At 38.5% G+C, this 14917-nt stretch overlaps 1 protein-coding gene across 1 annotated transcript in view; it reads left to right on the top strand.

Annotated features, from left to right (window-relative positions):
• Window positions 1–14917, top strand: part of epas1b (endothelial PAS domain protein 1b) — an 82414-nt gene that overhangs the window by 56215 nt on the left and 11282 nt on the right. The window contains exons 7-9 of the mRNA XM_056471013.1: window positions 667–773; window positions 12933–13080; window positions 13246–13451. Of these exons, the coding sequence (XP_056326988.1) occupies window positions 667–773; window positions 12933–13080; window positions 13246–13451 (461 nt within the window). The remainder of the gene's footprint in view (window positions 1–666; window positions 774–12932; window positions 13081–13245; window positions 13452–14917) is intronic.

Below are 14917 nucleotides of genomic sequence, written 5' to 3'. Positions count from 1 at the left end.
CATCACTTTGTGGTATAATGTCTACATCAATGACCTCAATTAGTATGTCCAATGTAAAGTCAATAGCAGCTTTTATACAATGGAAGTCTAGGGGCTAGTTGCTAGGGTGCCATAAGTGGTTGCTAGGCTGTAACTAGTAAGTTGAAAGGTCACAGTGATTGGCAGATTGGTAGTCTGAGTTAAATGAGCCCAACCGTAAGTCTGTATGATAGTCTAGCGCAAAATTATGAGGTCACAAATTTTGGTCCAATGTTAAGTCAATTGGACTTTTCAGTTTTTTTTGGATCAGTTTTCAGAAAACTGTAAATCGGTTTTGAAAAGATGGACAAGATATAGCAACCCGAGTTAGTGCAGTTTGGAGTAAGTTTGGTGCTTGTAGCTTAAACGGACTAGGAGGAGATGCATATAGAAATTTGTCTTGGAAGAAGAATTTTATGTAGTATAACAGTATGTTGGTTTTCGACACCATAATAATGGTTCTTGTTAACAGCTAAACAAATCACATGAAATGGATCATTATAAAATTGGCTTACTGTAAAATACTAAACTTTACAGATCAAAGAAAATATTTAAGCACTTTAAGCAGACCGAGTCTGTGAGTGTGTTCTGTGCATGCTTGTGTGTGTGGCTATGAATGTTAATTTTAATTGCTTCTCACCTTTCTAGGGTTACAGAGTTGATGGGCTACAGTCCTGAAGATCTTCTTGGACGATCTGCGTATGAGTTCTACCATGCTCTAGATGCCGAAAATGTCACTAAAAGCCACCAGAACCGTATGTGTCATTGCTTTCATCTTTTTGCTTGTGCAAACAGTTTTGTGTAAGGAAACTTTAAACCTTTCTTTTCCTTTTATCCACACTTTACGTTGGTGTTATTGTGATTTAATTGAACACATTTAAGAAAAGAAAATCACATTCACATGTGTAATCATATGACTTAGACACACACACATGCACACACACACACACACACACACACACACACACACAGTAGCACTGCCTTACCATCGGGTGCATCAAATAAAGCCATGTGAGCGAGCCTGGGAAGAGGATTAGAGGGTGTGGTTAGAAAGCAAGAGCAGTAGTTCCTGTTCTAAGACAGCAGAGGCTCAAGTCAGTAACGGTGGCAAGGATGTGTTTCCAAGGTTTACAGTTTCAATCCTTAAACATAGAACAAGTCAGCATTTAAACGCTTTGTGTGCAACTGCTATCTGATATCTACAACTTCACAACAACATGCCATTAGGTACATACTGTGCACTAATATGACAGACACAAACTCACATTTTCACTTTTGTCTCCAAAAGTTCCCATTAAATCAAAACTAGCCATATGATTTTATTAGCTCACATTGAAAGATTTGTGGTGAACAATTCATCTGTGCATGTCATTAAGAAAATGTTTGCCCTTCTGAAAATCTGAAAATACACTTCCTGTATTTTTGGTGGTTTTTTTTTTTTAGTTAAATTGTCAGATTAGATATATCTTAGGAGTTGGGCAGGGCTAATATACTTAACCACGCCCCTCCAACTGTCAGTTTTGGCAATAAACAGAAATGATGAGGAGGAGGTGTCTTTTAATTTGTAATGACTCTCCCCAAACCCTTTTCCCAATCTTTTTGAATAAAATGCCTACTTTATTTCATCCAATCAGCTCACAGAAGAAAATACAAGCCACGCCCTCTGCTTTGTCATTTAATATTCTGTTTCTCTAGGAACTGTCACAATATGAAAAAAAAAACCTTCACAGCTTCCAGTTCATGTGGACTTCAAGGCGTACTTTCACTAGGCACGGTTGCCTAGAACCGTGCCGAAGCACGGTTGAACCCTCTTCCCAGACGGTCCGCAGTTACACTGCATCTTTGCTTTCCGAACCTGAGCATGCTTACATCATCGATGATGCAAGTGTTCAGTTTAACAGAAAGAGAAGCACTCTCACTCAGCACAGTGGACATTGCTTTAGTTATATCGTTTTAGTCGTTTGGGATGCAGTGACATGCTGTCAAATATTTTGCAGAACAGATCCAGGACTTTTGACGCTCATAAATTATCATTGAAATCCTCGTACTGCAGGAGGTTTGCTGAAGGTGCAGCTGACGTGGGTTAGCGTCTTTAAAAAAACTATAACAGTTTGCATTTATTGAAAAGTAAAAATGATTAATAAATTTATATGATGTAGTGCCTTAAAAGTGATGTCGTGTCTTCAGTTTCAGGCTCTGGCACGCTTTGCACTCACACTACAAGCATACCGCACCAAAGCCCAAACGAACCGTGCTCTGGCACAACTCTTCCAACAGGGCCAGCCAACTGAACCACGCCTGCGCACAATTCGGAGCACTCACATTTGTCCAATGAATCGGGAAACGGTCACAGCACCATAAGCTTTTAAACTTTTTTTTCCATAGGTTTCATGATACCCTGAATCACTATTATGCCCCACGTCTAGGGGAAAACAACATGTGCATGATAAATAAAATAAGGTTGTGGGTGGTGGATTTCCCAAACAAAAAAAAAACTAAAAAATATACATATGGAAAATTCCCCTTCGGTCGAAAACCAAAACGTGGACACTCAGTTGAGAGTAATTGAAAAGATTTATAATAGAAAAAAGAAAAGTAGCAATTTAAATGAGCATCTCTTCAGGGTGGCCACAGGCCAAAATAACAAACAAAAGAATTTGCAAAGTTAATAACCTAAATTACCTGTAAATCTTAAAAAAAAAAATACAGGAAGCTTACTTTCATCCCTGAACATAAACAAAGTCAAAAGTAATCAAAATAAATAGATAGGCCACCCCTACAAGCTCAAACTCTCAAAAAGTTTGGTCGTTGGGGAAATCTAGGAGTTCTCCACTGCCAGCAACCGTCGCACCACAAATGAGCTCCTCGAACTTTGCCGGAAGTTTTTTTTTTTATAGCTCTCCACAACCAGCAGCCAATCAGATGCTGGACCACATTTACACAGGAGCCTATGGGATAACAAAAAACAACACAAGAAGGCAGGACAAAGAAATAGACACATGCAATGTGCAACAAAAAATAAATAAACAAACTTTAGTATCAATCCCATTCATTGTGTTTTGGTTAACTGAATCTATTATTAAAGTGCCCATATTATGGATTATAAAATGTTTGTATTTTGTTATTTTGGAGTCCCCAACAGTCTGACATGCATGCAAGGTCAAAATACATTTTCGCTGGGACATAATATGCATTTATTTTGACCTTATTTACCCAACGACTGCCATATGTTTTTGTTCAGCAATTAATTTTTTCAAACCCTCGCTTTGCTTGACGCTAATCTTCTGTGATTGATCCAATGACCAAGTCTGTTGTGATTGGTCTAATGCAGGGGTGTCCAAACCGCAATCAGTTTTGTGATGGCCCGCGAGGCTTTTTATAAAGATTAATAGAATCTGGCCCGCTATACAAAAATGAACGTAATTCAATAAATAACCACTGGGTGTCACTATGACATGCCTTCAATTTGGTAGCAGTTCCTGTTATGAAGTACAACGAACCTAACAAACTGAAGGAAACATAATTGATAATCACGTTTTGGCGAGCCATGGCACCACTAAGAAAAAGGAAAATCAACAGTGAGTGCAGAAAGTTTCAGTCACGTTGGGGCAAAGAACATTTCTTCACAGAGGTCAGCGGGAAATGTGTCTGTTTAATTAGCCAGGAATCAGTTGCAGTAATGAAGGAATATAATATTAAAAGACATTATGAAACAAAACATTAGGCCTTCAGCTCTTACACTGGTGCCGAACAAGATCAAAAAGTCAAATAATTAGCAGCTGCCCTATCTGCTCAACAACAACAGTTTTTTTCATGCTATTAATGTGCAAGGATATTTTATGCTGGCTAGTTGTGAGGTAACATTAGCTCAGCTAATCGCACAGCACAGGAAACCCTTCACTGAAGGACAATTTATAAAGGAGTGTCTGATGAGTGTTGCAACTGTAATTTGCCCAGAGAAGATTCAAGATTTTAAAAACGTAAGTCTTTCTAGAAACACAGTTGGACGACAAATTAAAATAATTCCATAATAATATATACACACACACGCACACACACACACACACACACAAAACTTTGGACACCCCTGGTCTAATGTATCAGCACATGTCGGAAACATTACTGGATTGTAATGATGGGAAGTTTGGCTAATTTTCCCTACTTGTGCCTTTATTCAGCAAAATGAAAAAATCTCCGTGGCATTTCGTTCAGTATCAATACAATGTTGCGAGTTGCATCCAAACACATCCACAACTGTGATACAAACTATGTGTCATAGTTGACTAAATGACACTACAACTATGACTATGCACAAATGTTAACAAACAAGTCATAACTAGAATGCTTTAAGAGAGAGAAAATAATCATTCATTATTTGTCTCGATCTTTTGTCTTTTGTCTCACCACAGACAGTCCCATATAAGCTTAACCAATGTGCAAAGTCTGAGCCGGAAGGACCCATGACTAGTTCACCTTCCCAGTTATTGGGTTTTTGAATCATTTGTTCATCATGTGACAGAGAGTCAAACTCGAGAGATGAATGGATCAAATCTTTTTCCAGATCTGACTGCATATGATTAGCTTATGTATTTCATGTGATGAACGAACGACTTAAACCTGAAATCTCACATCACATAAAAGATCCATTCAGAAAGAACAAATGGTTCAAGCATGACCCATCACTACTGGATTGTGGCTTGTCTTGTGTGAAAGCAAGCAGCCATGGTATACTGGATACTGGATATATATATGGATACTGTATGTGTCATATGTTGCTCTGTTCTTCATCAAAACTCCAAGTAATAATGACAAACATTCACTATTAATAGTCACATTTCTAGACAATTGTGAGGGAACAGATAAAGCTGTTAGGAGGTTAACGAGAGATCTACAAGAGACCATAAAGGCAGGCTTTTATCACACTTGCAAGTTGTCATTCCAAAGAAGAAGAAGCTTGACCAAATAAATTGGGGACTGACAAAATCCCTGTCAAGGTCTGACAACTCCCCTGTATATCTATGCGAATTTTGTAGGGTCGGTCATCTGTAAAATGAAGGAAATACAGCATAAGGTTGAACAGAGCACAGTGTCTTTGTGGATTGAATCTACTCTTCAATCTGACACAGTATTTGAGGGAGGTGGTTCGTTCTTTCCCGGGTCTGTATGCACAACAAGTGGGCGAGCAATTTTTCATTTAGACATGCCCATGAAATGGCTCGGATCTATTTGAAGAATGACTTGTTTTAAGGACTCTAAATCAACTGTAGGGACATTTGGTATTGCAAATGGGCATATTGCAATGGTTTGCAACAAATTAGTAATATAATACAAAAGGAGCTTTGTGTGCCTGCCATTAGCACACCCTCTGAAAGACTTTTCAGCACATCAGGCAGTATTGTCACATGTTAAATCACATCTCAGAAACCAAGCAGAGTGGTTGTGTTGTTTTTCTTAACAAAAATTGGTAGCAAATTTATTTTAAGCCATTTTAAGTAAGCAATAAAACAGCAATGATGTAACCGCTCAACGTGATCCTTTTCCTGAAATAATATGAACTGTATGTTGGTTATGACATTTATTTAAATATTATATCACGTGTCAAATTGTCACAATCACCAGCGATGGTTTTTTTGACAGATAGCTTGAGAACTACACACATGCCACCTCATGAACTACAACTACCAGGATGCTTTGCTCAAATCATCTCCCGCTGCAGCTGACAACAATCTGGACACTCACACTCACACACATACACAGCTGAAACAAATGTTCAATGATTACTCGGACTATATAAACCCTTCAGTTTCTATCTTTGCGAAGTCTTGTTTATCTGTAAAGTATGCAATACTGAGCGTTTCTGTTTTCCTTGCCCTGTTTGTGTTGTGATTCTTGGACTGATTTCCCATATATGATTGTTAGCTGCCTGCCTGCCTTACGCTCTGTGGATTACTCCGATATTGTTGTTTGTTTGTTCCCGTTTTGACCTCTGCCTGCCTGACCATTCTCTTTGAATAAAGGTGCTCTTGGAACTTTACATTGTTACTGGCACGTTGTATATGTTACACAAATATTGCATTATTTATCACACACCACAACATAAACCAAGCAAGCCAGTGGCGACAGTGGTGAGGAACAAACTTCACCAATTTACAAAAGTGAAGGAAAAAAAATTATTTGAGAAATACCAGGTTTATCTGGGCACAACCATTTTTCCTCTGGCCAAACGTCATGTGCAGAGCTGCAGTCTGAGCACAACAAGGCTTGAGAATGATGGACATTCATTGTTGAGAAGTTGCAGGTCTGAGTAGGTCACTGGCGGGTGTTCAGAATAGCCCACAGGATTAATATTGAGACTCGTCTGTCACTGGGGTCTTTAGTGGAATGAGTCTTACACTCTTTACTCATTCACCCAACACTGATACAAATAAATTATTGTTACAAATATTGTACATTACAAATGTCTATATACTAATGGATTTCAAAGGAATGCTGAAGCTAGAGCGGCTTTTGAAAATTCAGCCTTGCATGAGCGGGGTGAGCACATGGTGAAGGGCACAGCACGAAAAAGTCACCAACTTTCTGCAGAGTCAAAAGTTACAGACTTCCAAACTTTGTGTGACCTTCAGATTAGCTCAAGACCAGGCATATATAGCTTAATGGAATGAGTTTCCATGACCAAGCAGCTGCATCCAAGCCTTACATCAAGCGTGGCATGCAGTGGTGTAAACCATGCTGAAACTGCACTCTAGAGCAGTGGAGACATGTTCTGTGGAGTGACAAATCATGCTTCTCTGTCTGGCAATCTGATGGACAAGTCTGAGTTTGGCAGTTTCCAGAAGAATGGTATTGCTTGATTGCACTGCACCAAGTGTGAAGGGGGAATTATGGTGTAGGATTGTTTTTCAACTCTTTCCCCACCAGCATTTTTTTTTACTAGCCACCGCTAGCATTTGTGATTTATTTTTCACCTAAATTTTACAGTCCAAGACTCTGAAAAACATTTTTTAGCAAATAAAAAAAAAAAAAAAACAAGTAGTGTATTTTCAGTATGTATTATTAATAAAACACACACTGACATGCATATATGTTTGTGTGTGTATATGGTGTCTTTTCAATTTTACACAGGATCTTACTTTCACTTTCGCTGATTGTTTTATACAGTCCTTGACAAAAGTCTTGTCGCTTGTGTACAAATTGACTGAAATATATTTCTAATCAAGATTTTTTTTTTTATAAGAAATGACTTATTTTAGTCCCAACAGCTTTTGTAATAATGTTTCAGCGCAAAACAAATCTGTGAAAAAGTATTCTAATATCCCCAGCTTGGTAAAGCCCATTGAGTTAATTTTTGCAAAGACATAAGTGTTGTCGCCTTGTGATATGAGCTTCACCTGTGACTAATAATGGCTCAATTAGCTCTCAGGTGTGAATAAAAAGAACCCTAGTACACTAGACCGTCACATCAACTACAACTAGACCTCTGCAAACATTCCTAAAGCCTAGTTCACACTACAGGATTTTAAGCCTGATTTGAGCCCGATTTGGAAGTTAACGAGCTCGCTGGCAGATCGGGCTGTGATCGGGAAGAAATCTGCGGGTGCTCGGCGCTTGCCAGTCTTTATGTGTGAACTACTGAACAACACATCAAAGAGGCTCGTTGAAGCGTCGCCAACACCTCGCAGACGGAAATCCAATATCTAGCATGCTGAATATTTTAGAGCAGTCGGCCGACTCGATCCCACGTGCGGTCAGATGTAGTGACGAGCTGCAGCCAATGAGAGAGCATATCAGCTTGAGCTGAATGGCCGTGTGCTCAGGAGATCAACAGAATCGTCTGTGATTGGCCAGAATGGGCATCGATGCACTCGCTTCATTCTGCGTTAACACGGACACAAGAGTAGGCTATATTAACAGGGGAACTAAATTCTGTAACTATTCGAATTACCATACTGCTCATTCTGACCGTTCTCATATAAAACGTCATATTGTCACATCATATTTACATTCAAAGCTTCTATTGAGATATTAAAATTAAGCTCTGAATGTCTGTCATCATATTTGATGACACCATTACCCTAACAATATTACTATTTTTTTGGTAATACAGGCTATAAATATATAGTTAAGATACTAGAAGACACAAAGCTCTGGGGCTCGCTTTCATTTTCACTTTTATACCGGAGCTATTTCTCGACACAGAATATGCTGTTTTGAAAGATATATCTGTCATTAGTACACAAGCAGTGTTCAGCTTTTTCTGACCACTCCTCCCTCAACATTTCATTGGCTATGGTTTGGTAGCTGGACTGAACTAGTTGTTGTCAGATCTTGTAGTGTGTCACTCCCCTCTTGTGGATCATTAACGTAGTGTCACGTAGTGTGAACACCACTGAGATTAAAAGACACAAAATAAAGTCATGTAGTGTGAACAGCACAGCGATCTGCAGTTGTTTAAAAACCTGTAATGTGAACAAGGCATAAGACTCACCCTTAGACTAAAGTGTTGATTATCAAGAGGCTGAAGACTAGATCCACTGCTGATGTGCAGACACCTTCAATGTGTCTCAGCATCAAGTACAGAGGATTAAAAAAAAGATTTGAAGAGACTGGAGACATTATTGACAAGCCCAGATCAGGCAGACCTCGCAAGACAACTGCTCAAGAGGACCATTTGTCGGCTCAAATCCAAGGCCAGCCCATTTTCCACTGCATCAGAGCTCCACAAGGCCTGATCACCTGAAGTCCCTGTGTCAACCAGAGCAGTTTGTCGGATTCTGTCTTGAAATGGCCGAATCAGTACCCAGAAGCCAGCACTAAACAAAAGGCAATTGAACAACCATGTGGCGATTGCCAAGGCCCACAGCCTGCTAAAAGAAAGGACGCTCGAAAAGTGGTTAGAAGGGTTTTTTTTTTTCAGATGAATCTTCTGTTGAATTACACCACAGTTGCCGCAAATATTGCAGAAGACCTACTGGAGTCCGCATGGATTTGAGATTCACCCAGAAAAGTTTGGTGGTGAAAAAATCATGGTCTGGGGTTACATCTAGTATGAGGGTGTGCGAGAAATCTGCAGTATAGAAGGCAATATCAATAGTCTAAAATACCAAGAAATCTTAGCTGCCTCTTATATTCCCAACCAGAAAAGAGGCCAAATTCTGCAGCAAGATGGTGCTCCATCGCATACTTCCATCTCCACATCAATGTTCCTCAAGGCAAAGAAGATCAAGATGCTCCAGGATTGTCCGGCCCAGTCACCAGACTTGAATATCATTGTGCATATGTGGGGTATGATGAAAGAGGAAGCATGAAAGATGAAACCAAAGAATATTGATGATATCTGGGAGGCATGCAGGACTGCTTTCTTTGCTATTTCTGATGACTTCATCAATAAGTTGTCTGAAACCTTGCCAAAATGCATGGATGCAGGCCAGCTCATGAAAGTCATACAATATATTAAATTGGTGTCTCACAGCACTTAATTTGCTGACATATTTTTGCATTTGCAGAAAATTTGTTACATTTCTGTATAGGCGACAAAACTTTTGTCTTGCCAAAATTTGACCTTTCTGTCTTAATTAAATGAACAATCTTTTTTCAGTGAAACTAATTTATTTCAGTGCATTAAACATAATTTGGGAGTGTTTTAACTTTTCATATGAGCTATTTCTAACATCAATTGATTAATTAAAAGTCAGGTTTATTGCAGGTGTTTCTACAAAATAGACTTTTGACAGGGACTGTATTTTGCTCCCAAGAGACGCAGAAGTATGGTATCTTACTCAGGACGTCTGTTCATACTTCCCTTATTTTAATAAACTCATCAATGGCAGGGAACCGTTTTCTCTAAATTGATGAGTTATCTTTGTGAATTGATGTTATCTTGTCAATGGTGGAGAAAGAGTTAAAGTTTCAGCATAACACAGCATGTTTCCAACATGACTGCGCACCAGTGTCCGTAAAGGTCCATAAAGACATTGATGGACCAGTAAGGTCAATAAAGACACTAATGAGTGAGTTTGTTATGGAGGAACTTGACTGGCCTGACCTCTAACCCATTGATCACCTTTGGGATAGAGTGCAGACTGTGAGCCAAGACTTCTCATCCAACATCAGTGTCTGACCTCGCAATTGTGCTTAAAAAATGGTCAAAAATTCCCATAAACAAAGTCCTAATCCTCATTGAAAGCTTTTTCATAAGGATTGAAGCTGTTATTGCTTTAAATGGCTAGGGCGACTCCCTATTAAACCCCATGGATGACGAATGGGATGTAATTAAAGTTCATGTGCATGTGAAGGCAGATGATCCAAAACTTTAAGCAATATAATGCATCTCATCACACAGACAATATAAACCTGTACCTAATTGCCTGTTAGCTTTAATTTATTTATCTCTTGCTTTGCACAGATGAAACCTAATATCCCTTGACGTTCACAAACCCAGACAGTGTGCACACAGCAAACAACAATATACAGTATAAGTGAGATTGCCAGCCCCCCTGAGTCAAATTGCATTTCAGACAAATTGGATTTCACATACATGTTTGAGTTAGAAATACGATTCAAAAGAGCCTTATTGGATTGGCTCTATTAAGGATGACCGGAGTAGCCATTAGGACATCTTGAACCCAATTAGGGGTGACAGAGGAGATAAGAACGCTGGAGTCGGCAGCAAAGGTGCTCCTCGGCCTGGCCAGGTGTCCCAGATTGCATCCTAATCAGATGCTGGATGTGGAGTGGCTTCTGTCCACCATGACGTTAACATGCAATTAGAACCTTTTCAAAGTGTGTAGAAGGAGAAAAAAAGTGTTGATCTGGATTAGGCTTGTTGAATGTGGGGCTGCCTCGTGACTCTGCATTTGTGAGTTATTAGTCTCTTTCTTTTCTTATATTCCTGTGCTTATTTTCATCAGTTAAAATGTGTTTCCATCATGTATCAAACAAACCAGAAAAAAAGAAGTAAAAACATTTCCCTAGTCCGAGTCATTTGATTTTGAGTATTTACTGATACCAAAACTTGATCCAATACTTCTATAATAAATTTAAAAAAGAATAAAGAGTGAAGCAACAGATCCAGGATGTTCATTTTTTTATATAATTCACCTTATTTTAACATTCTACAACTGTGTTAACAAAAAGAACACTTCAGTGTGGAAGCTTGAACAATCAAGTACTAAATAACATAAAATCTTCACAGTGCAACAGTAAATATAAAAAAAACATCTAATATAAAAACAAATAGCACCTCAACTTAAATATACTTACATAGCATACGTTAATGCTTTTAATTTATAATAGGTTATTTATTAAGTATCTGTACTGTATATGACATGGGCATGTTGGTTAGAACATTTCTACAGTGGTTTGCATGTGCCAAATTGTAAAAGTAGACTTTATAAACAACATTCTACTTAATAATAATAATAATAATAATAATAATAATAATGATAATCCATCATCATCATTATTATTATTATTATTTAAGTAGGATTTTTTTCATTTCCTAACAAATAAAAAATAATAAATTTCATTTCTTAATAAATAGCCTCATTATTTTTTTATTGATATGATTTATATATGAGATTAGAATATGTGTTAGCTTTTGTAAGTGATTTTATGTTTTAGAATAGAATATGTAATGTTCTCAAAAAAATTTGTATAGGAAACACAGGCTTTAAATTACTATGAAAAACGAGTGCATGTTTTTACCAAAACTAATATTGGATTTCTTTCAAATGCGTGTGCGCGTAAAACAATATAATTTGAACAAAAAAAGAGTTCTTCTGTAAACAGAGTGGAGTAACAACTTCTTCAGAGCTTCATTATGGACGTTTTACGTTATAACTACCATGATTGAAACAATGGATCTGCGACAGAGAAAATACGGGTTTGGGAAACACTCGTCACTACATCGTTCTTTTCCCAAACGATGTATCGTACTTTGATAGGGAAATTGATTCGAGTCCTGATCTGGAGGTAACATCCGATTCTGATCGAGTCTGAAACCATGTGATCAGGCCTGATTTCTAATCACATGATTGAATCTGGACATCCCCCCAAAAATATTGGTCTTTGCATGGTCTTAAAAATGAAAGGATAAAACCTCAACACATAACTTCTCACATAATGTTGTTATTTTATAAAAAATAAGCCAAGATACAAAAGCCTATAATTCCTATAATTAAACCCTATAATTCAGATGCCTGTATGTCCACTTTATCAATCTCAGATCATTCTAGTGGAGTATTGCAGTATTTCAGCCTTTTTACTTTTTAGCTGTTCTGTTGTAGCTTTAATGCTGTGCTTGGAATCATTGTCTTGTTGCACGACCCAATTTTGGGCTTAGCTTAAGCTGTTGGACAGTTATATTTTTCAGACCAACAAACTGAAAAAAAAAGAATGATTTGTATTATATTTTATGTATTTATTTGTTCAAATAAATCTTCTTTTGAATTAGCAAACAAATAATTTAATCTTTGAACGTACAGTACACTCTTTTAACTTCCTTTCTGAATGTGTGTATTTAGTCTAAGGCTTTCTATCGCAGCATTTTGCTGCCCTATAGAGCAGTGTATGCGCAGGCCAGTAATGAACCGTATGACCCGAAACCAATGGTTTCCCACGGCAGATCTGGACCGAGTCCAAGGCGAACGTGCCATAGAGACAGACTGTCAAAACTCAGATCAGCAATCCTTCATTGTCTGCGTCTGTCTGTTTGTCCTGTTGCTTATGTTAGCTTTCGCCTGATGGGTCCGGCTGTCTGTCCCAGTTTATGTTGTAGCTACTAAGACCCCATTAGTCATTAGAAATAGTTTTAGGGATTTCTGACTATACATTTGAACTGGTCATGGTGTAAAACTAAGTCTTTTTATATCTTAAGATGGCTTTTATGCTATTTTCTCTTCTTCCCTTTCTAGTGTGCACTAAAGGCCAGGCAGTGAGTGGTCAGTACAGGATGTTGGCCAAGAATGGGGGCTATGTGTGGGTGGAGACCCGGGGTACCGTCATCTACAACAGCCGCAACTCCCAGCCCCAGTGCATTGTGTGCGTGAACTACGTGCTGAGGTAAGTCAAAAAAAAAGAAAGGTGACAAAGCTTGTGATGTGTTTGCACTGCATCTGCGACTCAGTCCTCTGCTTAAAAATACAACTTGACCGAATAGCTTGCCCAAAAAATGAAAGTGACCGTGCCATGAATTTCCCATTGTGCTCTCTTTTTATCTTTTCATAGTGACGTTGAGGAGAAATCTTTGATCTTTTCAATGGACCAGACTGAGTCTCTGTTTAAGCCTCACAAGTTGAATGGTTTCTTCAGTCCAAAAGAAACCCTGGGCAGTGATCCAGCTGATTTGCTCTTCACCAAACTCAAAGAGGAGCCTGAAGATCTCACGCAGCTGGCACCAACACCTGGTGACACCATCATCTCTCTTGATTTTGGTGAGAATGATGGTGATGTTTTTGGATTGATGTAGAATTTCCAGAGGCTGGTACCAATGTCTAGGGAACAGGGTAGCAAATGAGAAACATCAAATTTCGTTACAGCCTTATTCCAAAATGGATTAAATTCATTTATTTCCTCAAAATTCTACACACAATACCCCATAATGACAATGTGAAAAAAAGATTTTTTAAATTGTTGCAAATTTATTAAAAAATAAAAAACCTGAAAAATCATGTGTACATAAGTATTCACAACCTTTGCTCAATACTTTGTTGATGCACCTTTGGCAGCAATTACAACCTCAAGTCTTTTTGAATATGATGCCACAAGCTTAGCACACCTGTCTTTGGGAATTTTAGCCCATTTCTCTTTGCAGTACCTCTCAAGCCCTATCAGGTTGGATGGGACGCGATGGTGTACAGCCGTTTTCAGATCTCTCCAGAAATGTTCAATAGGATTTAGGTCTGGGCTCTGGCTGGGCCACTCAAGGGCATTCACCGAGTTGTTGTGAATCCATTCCATTGATATTTTTACAGTGCACTTTGGGTGATTGTTCTACTGGAAGATGAACTGTCGCCCCAGTCTGAGGTCAAGAGCACTCTGAAGCAGGTTTTCATTCAGGATGTCTATGCACATTGCTGCATTCATCTTTCCCTCTATCATGACTAGTCTTCCAGTTCCTGCTGCTGAAATAATCCCCACAGCATGATGCTGCCACCACCATGCTTCACTGTAGGGATGGTATTAGCCTGGTGATGAGCTGTGCCTCATTTTCTCCAAACATAACGCCTGAAAATCACTCCAAAGAGTTCAATTTTGTCTCATTAGACCAGAGAATTTTGTTTCAGTTGCCTTTTGACAAATTCCAGGTGGGAAGTGGCTTCCGTCTGGCCACTCTACCATACCGGCCTGATTGGTGGATTGCTGCACAGATGGTTGTCCTTCTGTAAGGTTCTCCTCTCTCCACAGAAGAACGCTGGTTTTTGCTTTGACATGCACTGTTAACCCTGCGACCTTATATAGACAGGTGTATGCCTTTTCAAATCATTCATCAACTGAATTTACCACAGGCGAACTCCAATTAAGCTGCTGAAACATCTCAAGAATGATCAGTGGAAACAGAATGTACCTGAGCTCAATTTGGAGCTTCATGGCAAAGGCTGTGAATACTTATGTGCATGTGATTTTTCAGTTTTTTTTATTTTAAATAAATTTGCAACAATTTCAAAAATCTTTTTTCACATTGTCATTATGGGGTATTGTGTGAAGAATTTTGAGGACATTAATTAATTTAATCCAGTTTGGAATAAGGCTGTAACAAAAAAAATGTGGAAAAAGTGAAGCGCTATGAATACTTTCAAGATGCACTGTACTGCTGGTAAAGAATGCGTATCCATTTATATACAACATAGTATATAGTATTTAGGAAGAGTCCCTTGATTTTCCCAATGCAATTTTAACA

The sequence above is a fragment of the Danio aesculapii genome, chromosome 13 (genome assembly GCF_903798145.1).
Source record: "Danio aesculapii chromosome 13, fDanAes4.1, whole genome shotgun sequence".
Lineage (NCBI taxonomy): Eukaryota > Metazoa > Chordata > Actinopteri > Cypriniformes > Danionidae > Danio > Danio aesculapii.
Note: the sequence above shows the minus strand (reverse complement) of the source record. Positions and strands in the feature narration are given on the sequence as shown.